At 34.8% G+C, this 23,832-nt stretch overlaps 1 protein-coding gene across 2 annotated transcripts in view; it reads right to left on the bottom strand.

Annotated features, from left to right (window-relative positions):
- Positions 1-23,832, bottom strand: part of LOC139702881 (zinc finger protein 107-like) — a 70,392-nt gene that overhangs the window by 5,340 nt on the left and 41,220 nt on the right. For both annotated transcript variants that reach the window (XM_071605410.1, XM_071605409.1), the window contains exon 3: positions 113-3,520. In XM_071605410.1, the coding sequence (XP_071461511.1) occupies positions 113-3,520 (3,408 nt within the window). The remainder of the gene's footprint in view (positions 1-112; positions 3,521-23,832) is intronic.

The raw sequence follows: 23,832 nt of genomic DNA on the forward strand, positions 1-23,832 counted from the left end.
AAGTCTGGTCTTTTAAAAAGAATTTTGCCACATTGTGCACATTTGTATGGCTTCTATCAATTGTGAACTCTCTGGTGGCAAATAATGTGTGACCTTTGATAAAAAGACTTACCAAATTTTTCACATTTATAGGTCTTTTCTCTAGTGTGAATTCTCTGGTGGCGAATAAAGTTTGATCTCCGATGAAAAGCTTTGCTACATTCTTCACATTTGTAGGGCTTCTCCCCAGTATGAATTCTCTGGTGTTCAATAAGGTGTGGCTTTTGATAAAAAGCTTTTCCACATTCTTCACATTTGTAGGGCTTTTCTCTGGTATGAATTCTCTGATGGCGAATAAGGTGTGATCTTTGATTAAAAGCTTTGCCACATTCTTCACATTTATAGGGCTTCTCTCCAGTATGAATTCTCTGGTGGCGAAAAAGTTCTGATCTATGGGAAAAAGTTTTCATACATTCTTCACATTTGTAGGGCTTCTCTCCAGTATGAATAATCCAGTGGTGGATAAGTTGGGATCTTTTACAAAAAGCTTTGCCACATTCTTCACATTTGTATGACTTCTCTCTAGCATGAATTCTCTGGTGTTGAGTAAGTAATTTTCTTACATAAAAGGCTTTGTTGCATTCTTCAGATGTGTAGGGCTTCTCTTTCATATGAATCATCTGGTGGTGGATAAGGTGTGATTTTTGACAGAAAGCTTGGCTACATACTTCACATTTGAAGGGCTTCTCTCTGGTATGAATTCTCTGGTGGCGAATAAGGTGTGATTTCTGATAAAAAGTTTTCCCACATTCTTCACATTTGTAGGGCTTTTCTCCAGTATGACTTCTCTGGTGGCGAGAAAGTTCTGATCTGCGGGAAAAAGTCTCGATACATCCTTCACAGTTGTTGGGCTTCTTTCTAGTATGAATTCTCTCGTGGCGGATAAGGTGTGATTTTTGATAAAAAGCTTTGCCACATTCTTCACATTTGCAGGGTATCTCTCTAGCATGAATTCTCTGGTGTTGTGTTAGTACTTTTCTTACATAAAAAGCTTTGTTGCATTCTTCACATTTGTAGGGCTTCTCTCTGGTATGGATTCTCTGGTGGCGAATAAGGTGCGATTTTCGACAAAAAGTTTTCCCACATTCTTCACATTTGTAGGGCTTTTCTCCAGTATGACTTCTCTGGTGGCGAGAAAGTTCTGATCTGCAGGAAAAAGTTTTGATACATTCTTCACATTTGTAGGGCTTCTCTCTGGTATGAATTCTCTCATGGCGAATAAGGTGAGATTTTCGATAAAAAGTTTTCCCACATTCTTCACATTTGTAGGGCTTCTCTCCAGTATGACTTCTCTGGTGGCAAGAAAGTTCTGATCTGCAGGAAAAAGTTTTGATACATTCTTCACATTTGTAGGGCTTCACTCTGGTATGAATTGTCTTGTGGCGAATAAGGTGAAATTTTCGATAAAAAGTTTTGCCACATTCTTCACATTTATAGGGTTTCTCTCCAGTATGACTTTTCTGGTGGCAAGAAAGTTCTGATCTGCAGGAAAAAGTTTTGATACATTCTTCACATTTGTAGGGCTTCTCTCTGGTATGAATTGTCTCATGGCGAATAAGGTGAGATTTTCGATAAAAAGTTTTGCCACATTCTTCACATTTGTAGGGCTTCTCTCCAGTATGACTTCTCTGGTGGCGAGAAAGTTCTGATCTGAAGGAAAAAGTTTTGATACATTCTTCACATTTGTAGGGCTTCTCTCCGGTATGACTTCTCTGGTGGTGAGAAAGTTGTGATCTGCAGGAAAAAGTTTTGATACATTCTTCACATTTGTAGGGCTTCTCTCTGGTATGAATTCTCTCATGGCGAATAAGGTGAGATTTTCGATAAAAAGTTTTGCCACATTCTTCACATTTGTAGGGCTTCTCTCCAGTATGACTTCTCTGGTGGCGAGAAAGTTCTGATCTGCGGGAAAAAGTTTCCATACATTCTTCACATTTGTAGGGCTTCTCTCTGGCATGAATTTTCTCATGGCGAATAAGGTGTGATTTTCGATAAAAAGCTTTGCCACATTCTTCACATATGTAAGGCTTCTCTCCAGTATGACTTCTCTGGTGGCGAGAAAGTTCTGATCTGTGGGAAAAAGTTTCCATACATTCTTCACATTTGTAGAGTTTCTCTCTGGTATGAATTCTCTCATGGCGAATAAGGTGTGATTTCCGATAAAAAGCTTTGCCACACTTTTCACATTTGTAGGACTTCTCTCTACCATGAACTCTCTGGTGTTGAATAAGTAATTTTCTTACATAAAAAAACTTGTTGCATTCTTCACATTTGTAGGGCTTCTTTTTAGTATGAATTCTCTGGTGGCGAATAAGGTGTGATTTTCGATAGAAAGCTTTGCCACATTCTTCACATTTGTAGGATTTCTCTCCAGCATGAATTTTTGGGTGTTGAATAAGTAATTTTCTTACATGAAAAGCTTTGTCACAGTCTTTACAATTGTACGGGTTCTCTCCAGTATGAATTCTCTGGTGGCAACCAAGGTGTAATTTTTGATAAAAAGCTTTGCCACATTCTTCCCATTTATACAGCTTCTCTCTGGTATGATTTCTCAGGTGAAATGTAAGTGAGATTCTTTCATAAAAAGCCTTTCCACATTCTTTACATTTGTATGCTTTCTCTCTGGTATGAATTCTCTGGTGAAGAATAAAGTGTGATTTTTGATAAAAAGCTTTGCCACATTCTTCCCATTTGTAAGACTTCTCTCCAATATGAAGATTTTGAAATTCAGAAAGTTTTACATAATTATTTAAGGATTTGTCATACTCTGTAAAATTGCAGAATCTCTCTTTGATATGAATTTTTTGCTGTTCAGTATAAAATGAACTTTGAACAAAAGCTTTGTCACATTCTTTATATTTGTAGGTATTGTGACTACTATGCCATCTCAGGTGTTTAGAAAGAAATAATGAGTAAGTGTGGACTTTCTCACAATTGTTAAAATTGCATGTTTTGGCATACGCAGAAATTATTTCTTTATTGCAGAATAATGGATATTTAGTATAGAGATTCTCAAAATGATCTCCGTTAGAAATTTGTCCTTCAGTACTACTAAATTTCTTGTCTATTGAAATGTTTGACTGGAAGTTTAAATCAGTGTTATCTTTGAAATTAGTGAAGTTAAAAGTTGAAACGTGAACTAGATTTCTTTTCACATTTTCCACATTTTCATTCAGAAAATATATATGCTCCAAAAATTGCTGGGCACTTATTTGTAAAGATACATATAACTCCTGAAAAGTGACTGGCCTATGTTGAATTATTTTCTGAGATATTAAATGTCCTTGATGTCCCCCGACAGTGTAATTTTCATTACAAATCTTCACAGCTAATTCATTTTGTCCCGTATTATAAAATTTCTGACTTTCATTCTCACATTCAGTTTCCCATATTTTCCTTATTTGTAAACAGTTAATGTTATGTTCTTCATTCCTTATATCCTCTTCTGTTGAAAATTCATGGGAATTATAAGAAGTCATGGCTGAAATATAAAAAAAATGGTAATTATTTTACCTACTAATCAGGAATAAATGTTTTGTATTATCACATATGAAATCATATCAATGTCTTGACACCAGGAGGGTAGCAGAATACAAAATCCAAACACATTATTATTCCTAATACATTTAAACTAAATAAAAATGTACAGACTAATTACCTTGTAGGAACTGCCCAAACCATCTCAGAGATCACAATATCCAAGATGAGAACATTACTAAGAGAAATATATTAGAGGAAAAGAAACGTGTATTTTTATCAACCACACTATATCCATGTCTATAGCATAGCATTGAGAAGGTATAAAAAAAATTACCATCTCCATTTTCTGAGCAGAAAAAAGAAAATATATTAAAAATGCAAACATTTGTGGTTTTCTTGGGATTGTTTGAAAGCTGGTTTCTTCTACTATTACACAGAGATCTGGAAATAACATGAAAACCAAGTTGAGAGGCATTAAATACCTGGCAGACTATACCCATATTTCCTAAATGAAGCTAACAGATGGCAATCAAGATAAATGAGTAGCATTCAACAAATTGTGCTGGGAAAACTGGAAATCCATATGCAACAAAATGATATCGAATCCCTATTTCTCACCATGCACAAAAGTTAACTCAAAATGGATCAAGGATCTAGGAATCAAACCAGAGACTGTGTCTAATAGAAGAAAAAGTAGGCCCTAATCTCTATTACGTGGGGTTAGGCCCCATGTTCTTTAATAAGACATCTATAGCACAAGAATTAAAACTGAGAATCAACAAGTGGAATGAATTCAAACTAAAAACTTTCTTCTCAGCAAGAGAAAGCACTATGGAGATTCCTTGGAAAGCTGGGAATTGGAACCACCACTTGACCCAGCTATTCCTCTTCTTGGACTATTCTCAAAAGACCTAAAAATGGCATACTACAGGGACACAGCCACATCAATGTTTATAGCAGCACAATTCCCAATAGCTAGACTGTGGAGCCAACCTAGATGCCTTTCAATGGATGAATGGATAAAAAGAACGTGGCCTTTATACACAATGGAATATTACTCAGCACTAACAAAGAATAACATCATAGCATTTGCAGGGGAATGGATGGCATTAGAGAAGATTATGCCAAGTGAAGTTAGCCAATCTCCAAAAAACAAATGTCAAATGTTTTCTCTGATATAAGGAGGTTGACTCATAGTTGGGTAGGGAGGGGGAACATGGAAGGATTGGATAAATTCTAGATAGGGAAGAGGGTGGGAGGGAAAGGGAGAGGGTAGGGGATTAGCAAGGGCAGTGGAATGTGATGCAAATCATTATCCAAAGAACATGTGTTAAGACTTGAATTGGATGTCAACATACTTTATATAAGGGAGATGACTTAAAATGGGGTAGGGAGAAAGAGCATATGAAGAAATTACCTCTAGATAGGAAAGAGAGGTGGGAGGGAAAGGGAGGGAGAATGCGAATTGCATGGGGAGGGAAAGAGACCCCTTCGTTACACAGAATTCCTGTATGATGATGTAAGGGGAAAAAAAAAGAAGTGGGTCACATTACATTGGGTAGAGAGAAATGATGGAAGGGGAGGGGAGTGGAAGGGGGGAATGGAAAGACAACAGAATAAAATAGACATTATTATTGCTGTGGGTATATATGTGACTGCATGACCAATGTAATTCTGCAAGTTGTACATTCAGAAAAATGAGAAATTATATCCCATCTGATTCAAATGTATGATATGTCAAGATCATTGCACTATGATGTATAACTAATTAAAACAAACAAACAAAAACCAATATATTAGGAATTGAACATTATGATAGTGAGAGACGAAATTGACCAAACAAAAAATAACCATTAGAAAGAAGTTTAATGAGCTAAATGCAGAGAAATACTGTCAATAGAAATAAATAAAAATAGTATTTGTGAAAAATTTCTTAAGGAACAGTGCTTGAGAGAGTCAGGGGTGGTTGTGCATAGCTGACTTGAGACAAACAGTTTATAAGTGGAAGGCAGTCTCAGAAACTTAGTGATATCTTGTAAAAAAATATTTGAAAACAGCTAAGGATAGAAAGTAGTAGTAAACCAACTTTAAGTTCCACCTGCTGTACCAACATATAGGTGTGACAAGTTTAACTAAGAGAAATAAAACAGAAACTACAGTCCAAAATTTCAATAATCTACAAGTGTGAAATACAGACAAACTCAAACCACATTCTAATCAAAGTTTGAAAATTTACAAAAAGGGAATCTTGAGAACACCACTAGAAAAAACAACATAATACCTAGGAAGAAAGTCCTATGTAATCAATCATGAATTCTTTTAAAATACAGAATTTATTTAGGAATATTATCAAAGAAGTGAAAGAATAAGATTAGAAACTGCCACAGTCTGGCTGGGCACAAATCACGAACCACTTAAGCAGGAACAAACTTTATTTCTGAACTCCACCAGCACACTCCACACACACTCCCTGGGAATTCTCACGAATGCCACGCGGCTCCTCCAGGAACCAACAACCGGAAAATCCCTCTTCTGGAAATCCCTTCTCCCACACATCCCCAACCAATGGGAACTCTCTGGGAATCCCCACTAGAACTCTAAAGTAGCGGGAGAACTCCAAAGTAGCAGGCCGAGGTGGAGAGTAAAGGTCTAATATATAACCGAATCAATCCAGCATCATCTTAATGGCTTGCCTCTCAACCAATACTATTGGCAAAATGCCAGGGGCCATTCCGACTCAGCTGTGGCTCTCAGCGTCTCCCCCCTACTGTATAATTAAACCTACTGTATAATTAAACAACAACCAATGTGGTGTAGGGACTGTGCCTGTTAGGTTGTCCAATACACATATGGTCCTTACCCAACATCGGATGCGCTGACCGCAAGACGTCAGCCTCCTGTCTTAGGTTGGTACCACTGCAATTGGATCTTTACCCGTCACTGACTACTGGTCCAGCACACAGCTATATTTGTGGATAGGCCTTTGCACCAGTGTGGGGTGAGGTTCTTTGCCTCACCTCTGTAGGCCCCCAAATTTAGCCTTGGTGCCAGTGGGGGGGTGAGGTTCTTTGCCTCACCTCTGTTGGCCCCCAAATTTTAGAACATCACTAGCAGAAGGGAGGAGGATGCAAAATGCCATGACACCAAGCCAAATGACAGATCTTTTTGGAAAAATTGTAGCACCGATGTCATCATCAGCAAAGATACCCCAGCACTAACACAATTCGCTGCACCAACAGATAGTTCACAATGCATACAAGTGATACATAGTCCAGGCAAGTTCTGCAAGCAGTTCAAAGCAGAGGAATCCATTAAGATGTCCATTTCCTCCCAAAGTAAATCAACTCCTTGATTGAGCATTACTTGTTGAGTTATTATTCATTGATGCATCAGTTTATACAGTTTACTGTGATAGCTATCGAAACATTGGTTTTATCTTTGTCTTCACTGGCACTAGGATGAAGATAGGAATTCTGGCAATGATGGGTAAAAAAAAATTATGTAACATTCCAACAGGTACTAAGATAACAATTTTCTGAGCAATTTACATTATCCTGAACAGAATTATTAAATATAATGAAAAGGAAAGGTGAAAGTAAACAAACAGATCTTGTTAACCTCCTTATTTGTTCACATATTAAAACAATCTTCAACAGCTGTTTACCCAATTTAAATTAAAAAATTTAAATCACGTGAATAAAAAAAATAAGGATGCATTTTTTTCATGAGCGCTCCTCAATATGATATATGGAAATACATACATAAATACAACACAAAACACAAGTGTGCGCACATAACATACAACACATAAGAAAATAGTAAAGGCCTTGTAGCTTTACACAGGTGAAATCTCCATTGCAATGTTTAAAAACTCCACAGTCAAAAAATATAACTCATCGGAAAAACATTAACCTAGGTCTGTATGAGCTCAAAAAATAAAATAGAACTTTATGATGTGGGAAAGGGCAATAATAAAATAGATACTGGAAAAAAGCATCCTGGTTACTACCTAGGTTTGACTCTTCTTTTGATATCCCATCCTTTTTTTCTGTAACTTGCATATGGGACTGAAGGTATTCCCACAAGAAAGCCCCAAGGTTTTTTACATTTGAAATAGGCCTTAATGATGTTCATCATTCTTTAGCCTCCAGGTGTTGGAGAATCACTGTCGCAGATGTAAGAATAGCCAAGCTGGAGCTCTGGATATCAGCTCTTATGGATTTGAGCCAAGTCATCTTCTTTTTGGTCTGTAGATATCGCTTTGGTTAGTCTCTCTGGAATCCAAATCGGCTGCTGTTCTTCCTGGGGAAACACACAAACAGAACCCCGACTCCAAACAATCACTGGGTCAGGACCTTTCCATTGTCCTGTTAGAATATCCTTCCAAAGTACCTAAGGCTTATGTACATTTTTTGGATACATATGCCTTTCTGCAGCACTAAGCCCTGATGAATCCAAATTTTAAAAGTTTAGAGTAAAAAGGGTTATTTTAAGTTTATCTTTGGGGGATATATACCCCTTTCCAATTCCCTCTTTTTGCTTTAATAAGTACATTTTAATAGTTTGATGAGCTCTTTCAACTATGCAATGTCCCTGTGGATTGTATGAGATTCCTGTTATATGAGTAATGCCAAATGATGAGCAAAATTTTTTAAAAGAGGTAGAAGTATAACCAGGACCATTATCTGTTTTTAACTGTTTTGGAATGCCCACAGTGGCAAAATTTTGTAAGCAATGAGCTATAATATCTATAGTTTTTTTCTCCGGCATGAAGGGAGCCCATCAAAAATCCAGAAGAAGTATCAACTGTAACATGCAAATATTTTAATTTTCCAAATTCTGGCAAGTGTGTGACGTCCATCTGCCAAATACGGTTAGGTATCAATCCTCTAGGATTGACTCCAAGATTAACTTGTGGTAAAAAGGTCACACAATTTTGACATTGTTTTATTATTTGTCTAGCTTGCTCCTTAGTTATTTTAAAACACTTTTGTAAGGTTTAGCATTGACATGGAAACTTTTATGAAAATTTGTAGCTTCTTCTAGTGTAGAGAAAATATGTTTGTCATGTGTAGTTTTATTTGCTAAATCATTGCCCAAACTAAGGGCTCCAGGCAATCCTGTATGTGCCCTGATATGTCCTAAAAACAATGGATCTTTTCTGTCCCAGATTAGACTTTGTATAGTGGAAAACAAAGAGAAAACACTAGAGGAAGGGGAAATCCTACCAGCATCTTAAAGGGATACTATAGCATTAACTATATACTGACTATCAGAAAATAAATTAAATACAGAATCTTTAAACATCAGAAAAGCTTGTAATACTGCATTAAGCTCTACCTTTTGAGCTGATTGTTTAGGTACTAAAAATGTAAAAGTTTGATCAGGGGTAACTACTGCTGCTGTAACATTATTTGACCCATCAGTGAATATATTTGGAGAATTCATGATAGGTGTTTTTCTTGTCATTTTTGGAAAAACTACAGGATGCGAAGACCAAAAAGACAATAAAGGATTAGATGGTAAGTGATTATCAAATGAAACATTAGATTTATAATGATTATTGCCCAAGTATTTATCTCATTAGCTAACTCATCAATTTGATCCATAGTATACGGAGTAATAATTTTATTGGGAGAAATTCCAAACACTCCCTTGGCTGCTTTTATTCCTTTGAGTATTAAGTGTCCTACAGCCTCAGGATACCTAGTAAGAATAGTGTTAGGAGAATAAGATAAATGTATCCACAATAATGGACCTTCTTGCCAAAATACGCCTGTAGGAATATTTTTTGTTGGTAGTACAATAAATAATAAAGACAAACTTATATCAGTTCTATCCAAATGCATATTTTCCTTAAATGTTTCAATGATTTTTAATGTCTTTCATGCATCAGGCATTAACATGTGGGGTGAATTTGGATCTGATAGACCTTTTAGGATATCAAATAAAGGTCCCAACTCTACTGTTGGTATGCCTAGATAAGGCCTTATCCAATTTATGTCTCCTAATAACTTTTGAAAGTCGTTAAGTGATTTGAGTTGATCTACTCTTATTTGAATTTTTGGTGGATGGACCATGGTCTAGGATAATAAAACTCCTAAATAATTAATTGGAAAATTTAATTGTACTTTATCTATTGCTCTCTCTAGATTATAATTTTTTAATAAGTTCCTAAGTGTGGCATAACATTCTAGCAATGTGTTTTTATCCTTGTGTGCTAATAGTACATCACCCATATAATGAAATATTTGTAGTTCAGGATTTTGATTTCTAAGTAGCTGGATTGCTTTGTTAACATAAATTTGACACATAGTTGGGCTGTTAGCCATCCCTTGAGGGAGTACTTTCCATTCATATCACTGATCGGGACCTTCATGATTCAGCGCAGGGATAGTAAATGCAAAACGTGGACTATCCTCAGGATGAATTTGAATTAAAAAAAAAAAAAACCAATCTTTAATATCTATAGCTAAAACATACCAGGTTTTTGGCAAAGCAGACAATTGGGGAATTCCCGATTGAGCAGGTCCCATAATAACCATCTCATTATTAATGGCTCTTAAATCTTGCAATAATCTCCATTTACCAGATTTCTTTTTAATGACAAAAATGGGAGTATTATAGGGAGATATGGAAGGTTGTATATGTCCCTCCGCTAATTGTTGTTTGACAGGTCATGGGCTGCTTGTATCTTTTCTTTATTCAGGGGCCACTGATGAACCCATACTGGTCTTTCTGATTTCCAATAATTTTTATTGTCTCGGTGACCCCTTCTGAAAACCCAATCCATGTCTATTGATTCCTTGATCTATTTGAATTGGTACCTTTTTCTTGTTCTCCTAATCTTTTCTCTTTCCTAAAACCTTGTCTAGCTCTAATAGTGGGTGCATCTGTATTGATGTTATTTGTTAATGTCAAACATAATTGATCTAGGAATCTTGTCCCCATAAATTTATAGGAAGAAGATCCAATACATACGGCTGTATAGTTGCTTCACATCCTTCAGGATCCTTCCAATCTAATACCATTGCACTTCTATGGGGATTAGTCACCACTCCTAGGCCTCAAAGCATTTGAGTGGCTTGTTGTAATGGCCAATGTTTTGGCCATTCTTGACGAGATATGATGCTAAGGTCTGCACCTGGATCCAGTAGTCCATTAAATTCATGTCGTTGAATATTTAGTTTTAGCATGGGGCGATAATCTGAATTTAAAGACAGCATATCTGAATCTACACCTGTGGAGCCTAATCCCCTGGAACCTCTTATTATAGTAAGACTGGAAAATTTATCATGTAGGCTGGGTATTATTAATAACTGTGCTATTCTCTCTCCTGGTGAAATTACTGATATACCATTTGGAGAACTAGCTATAATTTTTATTTCACCTTCAAAATCGAAATCAATTACCCCAGGACTTATCATAAGTCCTTTTAGAGTAGAAGAACTGCGTCCTAACAATAAGCCTACTGTTCCATGGGGAAGAGGTCCTTTTACTCCTGTGGGAATGATTTGAACTCCCATCTCTGGAGTTAGTACTGCTCTGGCGGAGGCACAGATGTCCAACCCTGCGCTCCCTGTGGTTTGTGTGATGAGAGATCTGATGGATAATGTGTCCTGGGCACTACCCTGATGGTGTTGCTGGGTTCCTCCATGGTGTTTCTGGGTTCCTCCAGTGCCCCGTATATTTGTGGTCATGGGCCCCAGAGCATTGGGCCCCCCTGTCCGTTTTTTGGCAATGGAGCCCAATGCCTTTGTTCACAATTGTAGCATGTTTTTGGCCTGGCATCTAAAGCCTGTTGTACTGCAGCTGCCAAGACTTGCCCTTGTTCATTAATGTCTCTACATAATTTATGTGTTTAAATCTACATGTTTCCATGGTCTAATGACCTCTCTGCACCAACGATTTGCTTGCTCATAAGCCAGTTGTTTTATTAATAGCATTGCTTGTTCTGTATCCCCCAAAACTCTGGTAGCTGTTTGAATAGGCCTATCTACAAATTCAGAGTAAGGTTCATTAGCTCCGTGTATTATCTTAGATAATTGACCTTGTAAATCTCCATGTCCTTGTAAAGTCTTCCATGCCCTAAGTGCATATGCATCAATTTGTGAATATATAGCAGAATCATATTCAATTTGTTGCCATTGACCCTCATAAGGTCCTTTACCTAACAACATATCTAAATTTCTTGGAGGGTAACCGGTGCTGCATTTCGCCTAGCCGTCTCCATGCAAAATTCCTCATTGGCAACTTCCATAACAAATATTGTCCTCCATTTAGCACAGATTTACACATGCTAGCCCAATCTGCTGGCATCATGTCCAAGTGGGTAATGGATTCGACCATGCTTACAGTGAAGGGTGCTTGAGGACCATAGGTTGTTACAGCCTCCTTTAACTGCTTCACTGTTTTGAAATCTAAAGCACAATGAATTCCCTGGCCTCCTGCCTGCTCAAGTACACGGCATGCTAATCTTTAAGGTCCTGTCTCAGGATCTCATCTATCAACTACAGGGGTTGAGGGGCACTCAGCCTATGTTGTCTCCATAGGTGGAGCTGTTGTTTGAATTACGCCCTCTGGTGATAGAACAGTGTTAGTAGCAGCCTCCTGTTGTAGCTTTTTCCCTAACAGCCCCTTTTCCTTTAAATTTTCTTCCTCTGTCTGACTAGCTCAAGAGACCTTCTCTTTTACTTGATCTAAAATGTCTTTCTCCATTGTCTGAACCAATTTACTTAACACTCTTTCAGTTTGTTTTTTTACTAATTTCTAATCTAGTATAAAGATAAAGCAACCCAACAAGATAACACAAAACAAAACCGAAACAGAATGAAACAAAAACGGAACAAAAAATCGTTGTATCAATTTTCCTATTTTCTTGAAATGTGCATTTGTGGTCTATTTCTATCTCTTCCTCAGGGGCGAACAACTTCAAACCTTGAGCCCACCATTTTTCCCAGTTTGCCTGAGAAAGTTCTAGGGATAGGCAGCTTGAAACAAAAACAAAACAAATCAAAACAAGAACACATTGTTTTTTGAAATGGTCACACATTCTCTCGCCTTCCCTTAAGGGCGAAAAATTTCACTTACCTCTGAGCTTCAGGCGTTCCCTGTACGGGCCGCCAAATGCCGCAGTCTGGCTGGGCACAAGTCACGAGCCACTTAAGCAGGAACAAACTTTATTTCTGAACTCCACCAGCACACTCCACACATGCTCCCCGGGAATTCTCCCGAATGCCACACGGCTCCTCCAGGAACCAACAACCGGAAAATCCCTCTTCCGGATATCCCTCTTCTCGCACTTCCCCAGCCAATGGGAACTCTCCGGGAATCCCCAAGAGAACTCCAAAGTAGCGTGAAAACTCCAAAGTAGCAGACAGAGGCGAACAGTAAAGGTCTAATATACAACCAAATCAATCCAGAATCATCTTAATGGCTTGCCTCTCAACCAATACTATTGGCAAAATGCCAGGGGCCATTCCGACTCAGCTGTGGCTCTCAGCAAAACCAAGAATATTATATCCAGAAATACTAACTTTCAAAAGTGAAAATAAAAATCAGATATATATGCCCCAATGTTTTTTACCTCTAGAAATGTCCTTTAAAAATACTAAATAAAATTCTTCAATCTGAAAAATAAATTGGCAAGTAATACAACATGAAAATTTTAAAGTTTTCTTGGAAAAGTCACGAAATAAATTCTAAATTATTATAATAGATCATGAAATAATTAATTTCTAATAGATTTTGAGAAAAAAAAAAAAAACCATAATGCTTTATCTGAGGTGCATGTGGTAAAGATTTTCTCCCAATCTGTAGGCTCTGTCCTCACTTTATTGTTTCCTTTGCAGACAAAAAGCTTTTTAATTTGAATTCATCCCATTTATTAATTCTTGATTTTACTTCTTAAGCTTTAGGAGTCTCATTAGGAAGTCAGATCCTAGGCCAATGTGCTAAAGATTTGGGCCTATTTCTTCTATTAGGCACAAGGTCTCTATTCTAGTGTGTAAGTCTTTGATCCACTTTGAGTTGTTTTGTGCAGGGTGAGACATAGAGGTTTAATTCCATTTTGCCACATATGTATTTCCAGTTTTGCCAAACAATTAGCTGTATAGGCTATCTTTTCTCCAGTGAGTATTTTTTTGCACTTTTGTATAGTATGTCATAACCATATTTATGTGGGTTTGTCTCTGTGTCTTCAAATCCATACCATTGATCTACAAGTTTATTTTGGTGCCAATATCATGCCATTTTTATTACTATTGCTCTGTAGTATAGTTTAAGGTCTGGTATTGTGATGCTTCCTGCTTCAATTTTCTTGCTTATGTTTGCTTTAACTATTGTTAGTCTATTATTTTTCCAAATGTATTTCATGATTGCTTTTACTATTTCTATGAAGAATGTCATTGGGATTTTAATCGGAATTGCATTAAATCTGCATAACGCTTTTAGTAGTATGGCCATTTTGACAATGTTAATTCTGCTTATCCAGGAGCATAGAGATCTTTCCATCTCCTAAGGTTTTCTTCAATTTCCTTCTTTAGTGATCTGTAGTTTTCATTGTAGAATTGTAGAGGCCTTTCACCTCATTTGTTAGATTGTTTCCCAGGCATTTTATTTATTTATTTATTTATTTATTTATTTTTTGAGGCTATTGTGAAGGGAGTTGTTTTCCTAATTTCTGTTTCAATGGATTCATCAATGATGTTCAGGAATGCATTTGATTTATGGCTGTTAATTTTACATCCTACTTTGCTGCTAAAAGTTTTCCAGTAGAATTTTTTTGATCTTCTATATATAGAATTATGACATCAGCAAATAGTGATACTTCAAGTTCTTCTTTACCTAATTTTATCCCTTTCATTTCTTTCTTTTGTCTAATTGCTCTGGCTAGAGTTTCAAGAATGATGTTGAATAACAGTGGTCAAAGAGGACATCCTTGTCTTATTCCAATTTTTAGTGGAAATGCTTTCATTTTTTTCTCCATTTTGAATGATGCTGGCCTTGGTTTTAGCATATATTGCTTTTACAACGTTGAGTTATATTCCTATTATCCCTAGTTTTCCTAGTGTTTGGAACATGAAGGTGTGCTGTATTTTGTCAAATCCTTTTTTTTTTTTTTGCATCAATTGAGATGATCATATGATTCTTGTCTATTAATATGATGTATTACGTTTATTGATTTGCATGTTTTGAACCAACCCTGCATGCTGGGGGTGAATCCCACTTGATCATAGTACATTACCTTCTTAATATGCTTTTCTATAAAATTTACCAGAATTTAATTGAAAATTTTTGCATCTATGTTCATCAAGGATATTGGTCTGAAGATTTTTTCTTTGATGTATCTTTGTCATATTTTGCTATCAGGGTGATATTAGGCTTAAGTTTGGGAGTATTCCCTCTTTTTCTATTATATGAAATACTTTAAGGAATGTTGGTGTTAATTCTTATTTGAAAGTCTTGTAGAACTCGGCTGAGAATCCATCTTGTCCTGGGCTTTTCTTGGTTGGTAGGATTTCATTATTTGAAATCAATCTTTTTAAATCATGTATGACCTCCTCATTCAGTTTGGGTTGAAATTTGTCGATGTTTTTGATATTTTATTTGAGTATAAATTTTCAAAATAGTTTCTAATTATATTCTGTATTTCAGATGTCTCCATTATGATATTTCTTTTTTCAACTTGTATTTTAGTAATTTGAGTTTTCTCTCTTTTGCTCTTAGCATGGCCAGGGGTTTATCTTTTTTCTTATTGTTTCAAAGAACCAACTTTTTGTTTTGTCAATTTCTCAATTGTTTCTTTTGTTTCAAGTTCATTAATTTCAGTTGTGATTTTAATTATTTCCTGTCTTCTACTGCTTTTGGTGTTGATTTGTTCTTCTTTTTCTAGGGCTTTGAGATGTAGTGTTATGTCATTTATTTGTTGACTTTTTATTATTTTAATGAACGCACTCAATGCAATAAACCTTCCTCTTAGTACGGCCTTCATAGTGTCCCAGAGATTTTGATATGTTGTATCCATGTTCTAATACCAAAACCCCCACAAATAATGCAATCAATAAATGGGCTAAGGAACTGAACAGACATTTCACAGAAGAAACACAATTGATCAGCAAATATATGAAAAGGTGTTCAACATCTCTAGCAAATAGAGAAATGCAAATCAAAATTACTCTAAGATTTTATCTCACTTCTGTCAAAATGGCAATCATCAAGAATACAGGCAACAATAAATGGTAGCAAGGATGTGATGAAAAATGTACACTCATACATTGCTGGTGGGATTACAAATTGGTGCAACCACTATAGAAAGCAGTATGGAGATTCATCAGAAAATCGGGAATGGAACTACCATTTGACCCAGCTATCCCACACCTTGCTTTAAGTCCTAAAGGACTTAAAATCAGCATACTATAGTGATGCAGCCACATCAATGTTTATAGCAGCTCAATTCAGAATAGCTATACTATGGAACCAATCTAGGTGTCCCTCAATAGATGAATGGATTAAGAAAATGTGGTACATATAAACAATGGACTATTACTTACAGTAATAGAAATATTATGGCATTCTCCAGTAAACCTTTGGAGTTTGACAATATCATGCTCAGCAAAATAAGCCAATCCCACAAAACCAAAGGCTGAATGTTTTCTCTGATATGCAGCTACTAATACACAATTAAGCAGGGGGAAAAAAAGAATTACATTAGATTAAGTAGAGGGAAAGTGATGGGAGGCAAGGGGAGTTGTGGGGATAGGAAAGAGAGTAAGATGAAACAGACTTTATTACCATATTTATATATGTGCCTACAAGACTAACATGATTCTGCAACATGTACACTCAGAAAAATGAGAAATTATATCCCATCTATGTATAATATATCAAAGTGCATAAATGCATTCAAGTGTCATGTATAACTAATTAAAACAAATAAAACAGTTAATGGAAATTAGATATAAAAGTTATAAATCAATAGAATAATTTAAAAGAATATATAAAAATGCTAAATTTTATAATAAAATTTCAAATTAATATTTACCAGTTTAAAATAGTGCAAAGTTACAGTGGTCTTTATAAAAATCTCAATGTAAATGATAAAGTAAACACTCACAGAATATTATAAAAGCAAGTGGGAGAGGAATCAAAGCAGGTCACTATAAAAACAAATGAATAAGAAATTACAGCATTAAAAAAGTACAAAAACAATTATAAGAAATAATAACAACTTAAAAAGGAGGACTAAATTCTTCACTTTTAAAAATTTATTGGATTAAAAATGAATATTTGACTTTAAATGCATTATTACAAAACAGCAATCAAAGCAAAACACTTGGTTATCACAATGGCATCTAACAAAATGAAATATGTAATCTGCAAGGGACTCTAAATCTAAGGCCACAGTAGGCTGAAAACAAAAAGATATAAGAATGTTACATGAAGTAAAACCAAAAAGATAGGCTGGCAAAATTATAGTATACAAAACACACATTACAACAAAAAGTTATAAGAGATATTGTTTTAAATTAAGAAATACTTCGAAAAGAGTCAAAGGAGAATATTATAAAATGATAAAAAGAAACTTTCAGAGGGTGGGGTTGTGGCTTGGCAGTGGAGTGCTTCCCTTGCACTTGTGAGGCACTGGATTTGATCGTCTGCACCACATCATCAAATATAAAAACTAAGGTTGAGAAAATTGAATAAGAAAATAGAAAGCAACACTATAATACCAGAAAACAAATACCCCCACTTACTCTAAAATAAAGTCAAACAAAATGATAAGTATAAAACAGAAGACTTTGAAAAATATTTGAAACAAATTAGACTTAAGTACTCAATGTTCTCAATAGCAAATGCATTATTATGCTGAATAGACCAACTTTTAGGGATTAAAACAAAGGTTACCAAATATGAAAACATTAAAATTATGTTCTGAACATCAGAGAATAAAATTAGAAATCCTCAGTGGAAATGATGCTCAAAAATCAATAAACATGCGGCAATTAACTGAATACTCTTGAACATGATTGTGTTCAAGAATCAAAAGATAAAATTAAAATATGTTTGTATTACTCAAGGTTTTATGGAGATTTCAGGTAATATCTATCAAACTCCCAATGTTATTTCTTGCGGAAACAAATAAAGTTCTTCTAGAAATTGCATTGAATCTCTACATTGTATGAATATTTTTGAAATATTCAAAATTCAAACAAAGTGAAATTAATGCTGTTTCATAACTTAAAAGCTTACTAAAACTTATGGTTAATAATAATAATAATCATAGCTTATTCAGGAAAGAATACAAAATTTTGCATATGGTAATAAGCCCTCACAAATATTTGTACACCAATGTTTGTTACAATATTATTCAATAGATCCATCATGTAGATGCCAACCAAACATTCCTTGAAATGATTGGAACAACACTAAAAGACCAAACATAAGAATAATTGAGATAGATAAAGGAGCACAGATACAAAATAAAGGGATGCACAATCTTTTCAATGACATGATATCAGAAAATTTCCCAAACATAAAAGATGAAATGGAAAATCAAATACAAGAGGCTTATAGGGCTCCAAATGTAAAAAAATGAAGCAGAACCACATCATGACATTTTATAATGAGAATAACTAAGATACAGAACAAGGGTAAAATCTTAAAGCCATGAGAGACAAAAAGAAAACAAAAAAAAAAGATAGAATGAAACAGAAATTATTACTGTATGTATACATGTGACTACATGACCAAACTGTAACATGTCACTCAGAAAAATAAGAAATTACATTTCATCTATATCAAAGTGCATAAATTCATTCTATTGTCATGTGTAACTAATTAAAACAAATTAAAAATTATTTAAAAATTTATGTATTGGGGTAAATTAGCTTGAATTCTTACCATAGACTGTCAAAACTAGGAGGTCATGGAATAATATATTTTGAGCTCTGTAAGAAAATGGATTACATCGAAGAATTTTATATCCAGCAAAAATAAATTTCAGATTTCAAGATAAAATAAAAACCTTCAATGATAAACAAAAACTAAAAGAATTCATAACTAGAAAGCCTACAATATAAAACATTCTCAACAAAATATTTCATGAGTATAAAGTGACAAAAAAAGTGAAATCTAGCAAAGGGAAGAGCTACATTAAAGCAATAGCCCAGGGCTGGGGTTGTGGCTCAGCGGTAGAGTGCTTGTCTAGCACATGTGAGGCCCTGGGTTCGATCCTCAGCACCACATAAAAATAAATTAACAAAATAAAGGTATTGTGTACAACTAAAAAATAAATATTAAAAAAAAAATAAAGCAATAGCCCAACAAAAGGGAAATTAAGACAAATTAAAAACCAGAAATAAATCAAAATTTCAGGAAATACAAATCATATCCCAATAATAACCTTGAATGTTAATTGCCTACATTCATGCATCAAAAGGCATAGAGTGGAAAATTGGATTAAATAAGACCCAATGAAACGCTGTCTCTAAGACACTCACCTAACAGGCAAAGACATTCATAGACTGAAGGTGAAAGGATGGGGAAACACATATCACTCATATAAATTACGTAAACAAGCAGGGGTTTCCATTTGTATTTCAAATGTCTTCAAGCCAAAGTTAATAAGAAGGTACAAAGTAGGACATTTCATACTATTTAAAGGAATCATATATCAGCAAGACATAACAATTAAAAACATTTATTCCCCAAACAATGGAGTATCTAGCTACAAACAAATCTTTCTCAATTTTAAAAATCAAATAGACTATAACACAATAATACTGGGTGACTTTAACACATCACAATAATACTGGGTGACTTTAACACATCACATCTCATCACTCAATAGATCCTCCAAATAAAACAAAGTCAAGAAGCTATGGAACTGAAAAATAAAATTATTAACATACACTTAATGGACACACATAGAATGTTTCATCTATCATAACCTGAATATACTTTCTTCTCAGCAGCACAGAGTTCTTTCTTTAAAATACACAATATCTTATTTATTTATTTTTATGTGATGCTGAGGATCAAACCCAGGGCCTCACACGTGCTAGGCGGGTGCTCTACCACTGAGCCACAACCCCAGCCCATAAAATACACCATATCTTATGCCACAAAGTAACTCTTTAGTAAAAGATAATAATATATATCTTAGTAAAGATAATAATATATAAAATAATGAAATTAATAAATAAAGATAAAATGGAGAGGAAATAATACACTCCTCAGTAATACACTATTGAATGATGAATGGATAGTAGAAGAAATCAAGGATGAAATAAGAAAATTCTTAGATGTAAATGAGAACATTGATTCAACATATCAAAAACTCTGTGACAATATGAAGGCAGAACTAAGAGGAAAGTTTATTGCACTGATCTCAATCATTATATGAAAAGTTAACAAGTAAATGATATAACATTATATCTCACAGACCTAGAAAAAGAAAAAGCAATGGATGCCATAAGCAGTAGAAGACAGGAAATAATTAAAATCAGAGCTGAAATCAATGAAATTGAAAAAAATAAAACAAATGAAAAACTGACAGAACAAAAAGTTGTTTCTTTTAAAAAGATAAATAAATTGGATAAACCCTTAGATATTCTAATGAAGAGAAAACTTAAATAACTAAAATATGTGATGAAAAAGGAAATATCAAAATGAACATTTCTGAAATACATGAGTATTTTGAAAATGTATACTTCAATAAAATAGAAAATTTTAAAGACATCAACAAATTTCTAGAGACATATGACCTACCCAAACTGAGTGAGGAGGTCATAAACTATATAAACAGATCAACTTCAAGTAATGAAATAGAAAATGTCATCAAATATCTAACAAGCAAGAAAAGTACAGGACCAGATGAATTCTCGGCTGAGTTTTATGTGATCTTCAAAAAAAGAATTAACACCTATACTCCACAAAGTATTCCATGAAATAGAAAAGGAGGTAAACTTTCTAAACTCATTCTATGAGGCTAATATCACCCTAATACCAAAACCAGTCAAAGTTGCATCATGGAAAGAAAACTTTAAGCCAATAACTCTGATGAATATGAATGCAAAAATACTCAATAAACTGGCAAGTTGCATATAAAAACATATATAAAAGATAGTGCACCTTGATCAAGTGGAGTTCATCCCAGGAATGCAGGGTTTGTTCAACATATGAAAATCAATAAAAATAATCCATCATATCAATAAACTGAAAAACAAGAATCATATAATGATCTCAAGAGATGTAGAAAAAGCATGTGAAAAAATACAGTACCTCTGCATGGTCAAAACACAAGAAAAACTAGGGATACTAGGAACATACCTCAACATCATAAAAACTTTTTGCGCTAAACACAAGGGCAGTACAATTTTAAACAGAGAAAAATTGAAAGCTTTCCCTCTAAAAACTGGAAAAAGACAAGGATGCCTTCCTTTACCACTTTTACTCAACATCGTCCTTGAAACTCTAGCCAGAGGGATTAGACAGAAGACAGAAATTAAAAGGATACATACAGGTAAAGAAGATCTCCAACTATCACTATTTACTGATGACACAATTCTATATTTAGAAGATCCAATAAATTCCACCATAAAACTACTAGAACTAATAAGTGAATTCATCAAAGTAGCAGGATATAAAATTAATACCTGTACATAGGGCATGGTGGCGCAAGACTGTAATCCCAGTGGCTTGAGGAGGCTGATCCAGGAGGATCACAAGTTCAAAGTCAGCCTCAGTAAAAGAGAGGTGCTAAGCAACTCAGTGAGACCCTGTCTCTAAAGAAAACACAAAATAGGGCTGGGGATGTGGCTCAGTGGTTGAGTGCCCTTGAGTTTAATCCAAGGTACCCAACCGTCCCCCTCCAAAAAAACAAAAAACAAACAAAAAAACAAATTAACACCTGTGAATCAAATGTGTTTGTATACGTCAGTGATGAATCCACTGAAAGATAAATTAGAAAAACTAACCCGTTCACAATAGCCTTAAAAATAAAAAAGTACTTGGGAGTCAATCTAACAAACCAGGTAAAAGAGATTTACAATGAAGACTAAAGAATACTAAAGAAAGAAAGTGAAGTGGGACATAGATGATGGAAAGATCTCCCATGCTTCTGGATAGACAGAATTAATATTGCAAAAATAGCCTTATTACCCAAAGCATTACACAGATTTAATGCAACTCCTATTAAAATCCCAATGACATTCTTCCTAGATATAGAAAAAGCAATAATGAAATTAATTTGAAAAAATAAGAGACCCATAATAGCCAAAGCTATCCTTAGCAAGAAAAGTGAAGCAGGAGGCATCAAATACCAGAATACATAGTACAGAGTGATAGTAACAAAAACAGCATGGTTTTGACACCAAAACAGACACATAAACCAAAGACACAGAATAGAAGATATAGGAATAAAGCCACACAAATACAATCATCTCATACTAGACAAAGGTGCCAAAAAGTTTCACTGGAGAAAAGATAGCCTTTCCAACATATTGTGCTGGGAAAAATGGAAAGCCACATGTAATGATATAAAATTAAAAATATCTCTCTCACACTGCACAAAACTCAACTTAACATGCATCAAAGACTTAGGCAGTACAAGAAAGAGACCCATTGCCTACTAGAAGAAAATGAAGGCCCAAATCTTCACCATGTTGGCCTAGGATCTGACTTTTTTTAACAAGACTCCTAAAGCATAAAGAAGTAATATCAAAAATCAATAAATGGTATTGTACTGAACAAAAATCTTTCTCAGCCAAAGAAACAATAATGTGAAGACAGAGCATTCAGATTGGAAGAAAATATTTACACATGCACCTCAGGTAATTAATCTCTAGGATTTATAAAGATTTCAAAAAAAATGAACACATAAATAGATAGATAGATAGATAAAACAGCCCAATTAATAAATGGACTAAAAAACTTAACCAACATTTCACACAAGAAGTATAATCAATCAACAAATATATGAAAAAAAATCAATATCTCTAGCAATTAGAGAAATGCAAATGAAAACTAATATTTCAACCCACTCCAGTCAGAATGACAATCATCAAGAATAAAGATAACAATAAATGTTGAAGAGGATATGGGGGAAAATGTACATTCATACATTGCTGGTGGGATTGCAAATTGGTGCAACTGTTATGAAAAGCAATATGGATATTCCTCAGAAAACTTGGAGTGGAACCAGTATTTGACCCAGCTATCCCACTTCTAGGTTTCTATACACACACACACACACACTAAAAAAAACCAAAAAACTTTAAAATCAGCATACTACAGTGACGTGGCCATGTCAATGTTTACAGCAGCTCAATTTACATTAACTAAGCTATGGAACCAACTTAGGTGTCCTTTAATAGATGAATGGATAAAGAAAATGTGATATTTGATGGAATATTACTTAGCTTTAAAGAAGAATAAAATTATGGCATTTGCTAGTAAATGGATGGAGTTGGAGAATATTATGCTAAATGAAATAAGCCAATATAACAAAAACAAAGTCCAAACATTTTCTCTGATATGCAGATGCTAATTCACAATAAGGGGAAAGGGTGTGTTAGGGAAGAATAGAGTTACTTTAGATTAGGTAGAGGGGAGTGGTGGGAAGGAGAGGGGATATAGGGATAGTAAGGATAGTAGAGTGAAACAGACATTATTATGTCATGTTCCTATATGACTGCATGAGCAATGTGCTCCTACAACATGTACAATCAGAAAAATAAGAAATTATAACTCATTTATGTAAAATGTATCAAAGTGCATAAATGCATTCTACTATCATGTATAACTAAAACAAGTTAAAAAAAGATTATATATAAAAAATAATAAAATACCTCAAAATAATTTCTTCCTTGACAGAAAAAGAATGCAAAATATTCTGTGAAAGAAATCACTTATAAATATAGCAAAATGATTCTTCATGTACAAGCCTACATCCTTGTGGGAACTGCTATGGTTTTGATAGTCAGTGTCCACCAGAAGTTCATAATAGAATGTTTAAAAGATGCTTAGAAAATGTTTAGAAAAGAAATGATTGGGTTTTAAGAGTCTTAACCCAATCAATGCATTAATCCCTGATGCGATTAATTGAAGGCTGTAGGGTGTGTCTGAAGGAGATGGATCCCTGGGGGTGTGAATTTGAGGTGTATATTTTTTATCTGGAGAGTGGAGTCTTTTTGTTCTTTCATCATCATAAGAGCTATTTCACTCCACAATGATACTCTACCTCACTATGAGCCCCAAGGAATGGAGCTGGATGTCTATGGACTGAGATCTCTGATACTGTGAGCTCCTAAA

The sequence above is a fragment of the Marmota flaviventris genome, chromosome 19 (genome assembly GCF_047511675.1).
Source record: "Marmota flaviventris isolate mMarFla1 chromosome 19, mMarFla1.hap1, whole genome shotgun sequence".
NCBI classification, from domain to species: domain Eukaryota; kingdom Metazoa; phylum Chordata; class Mammalia; order Rodentia; family Sciuridae; genus Marmota; species Marmota flaviventris.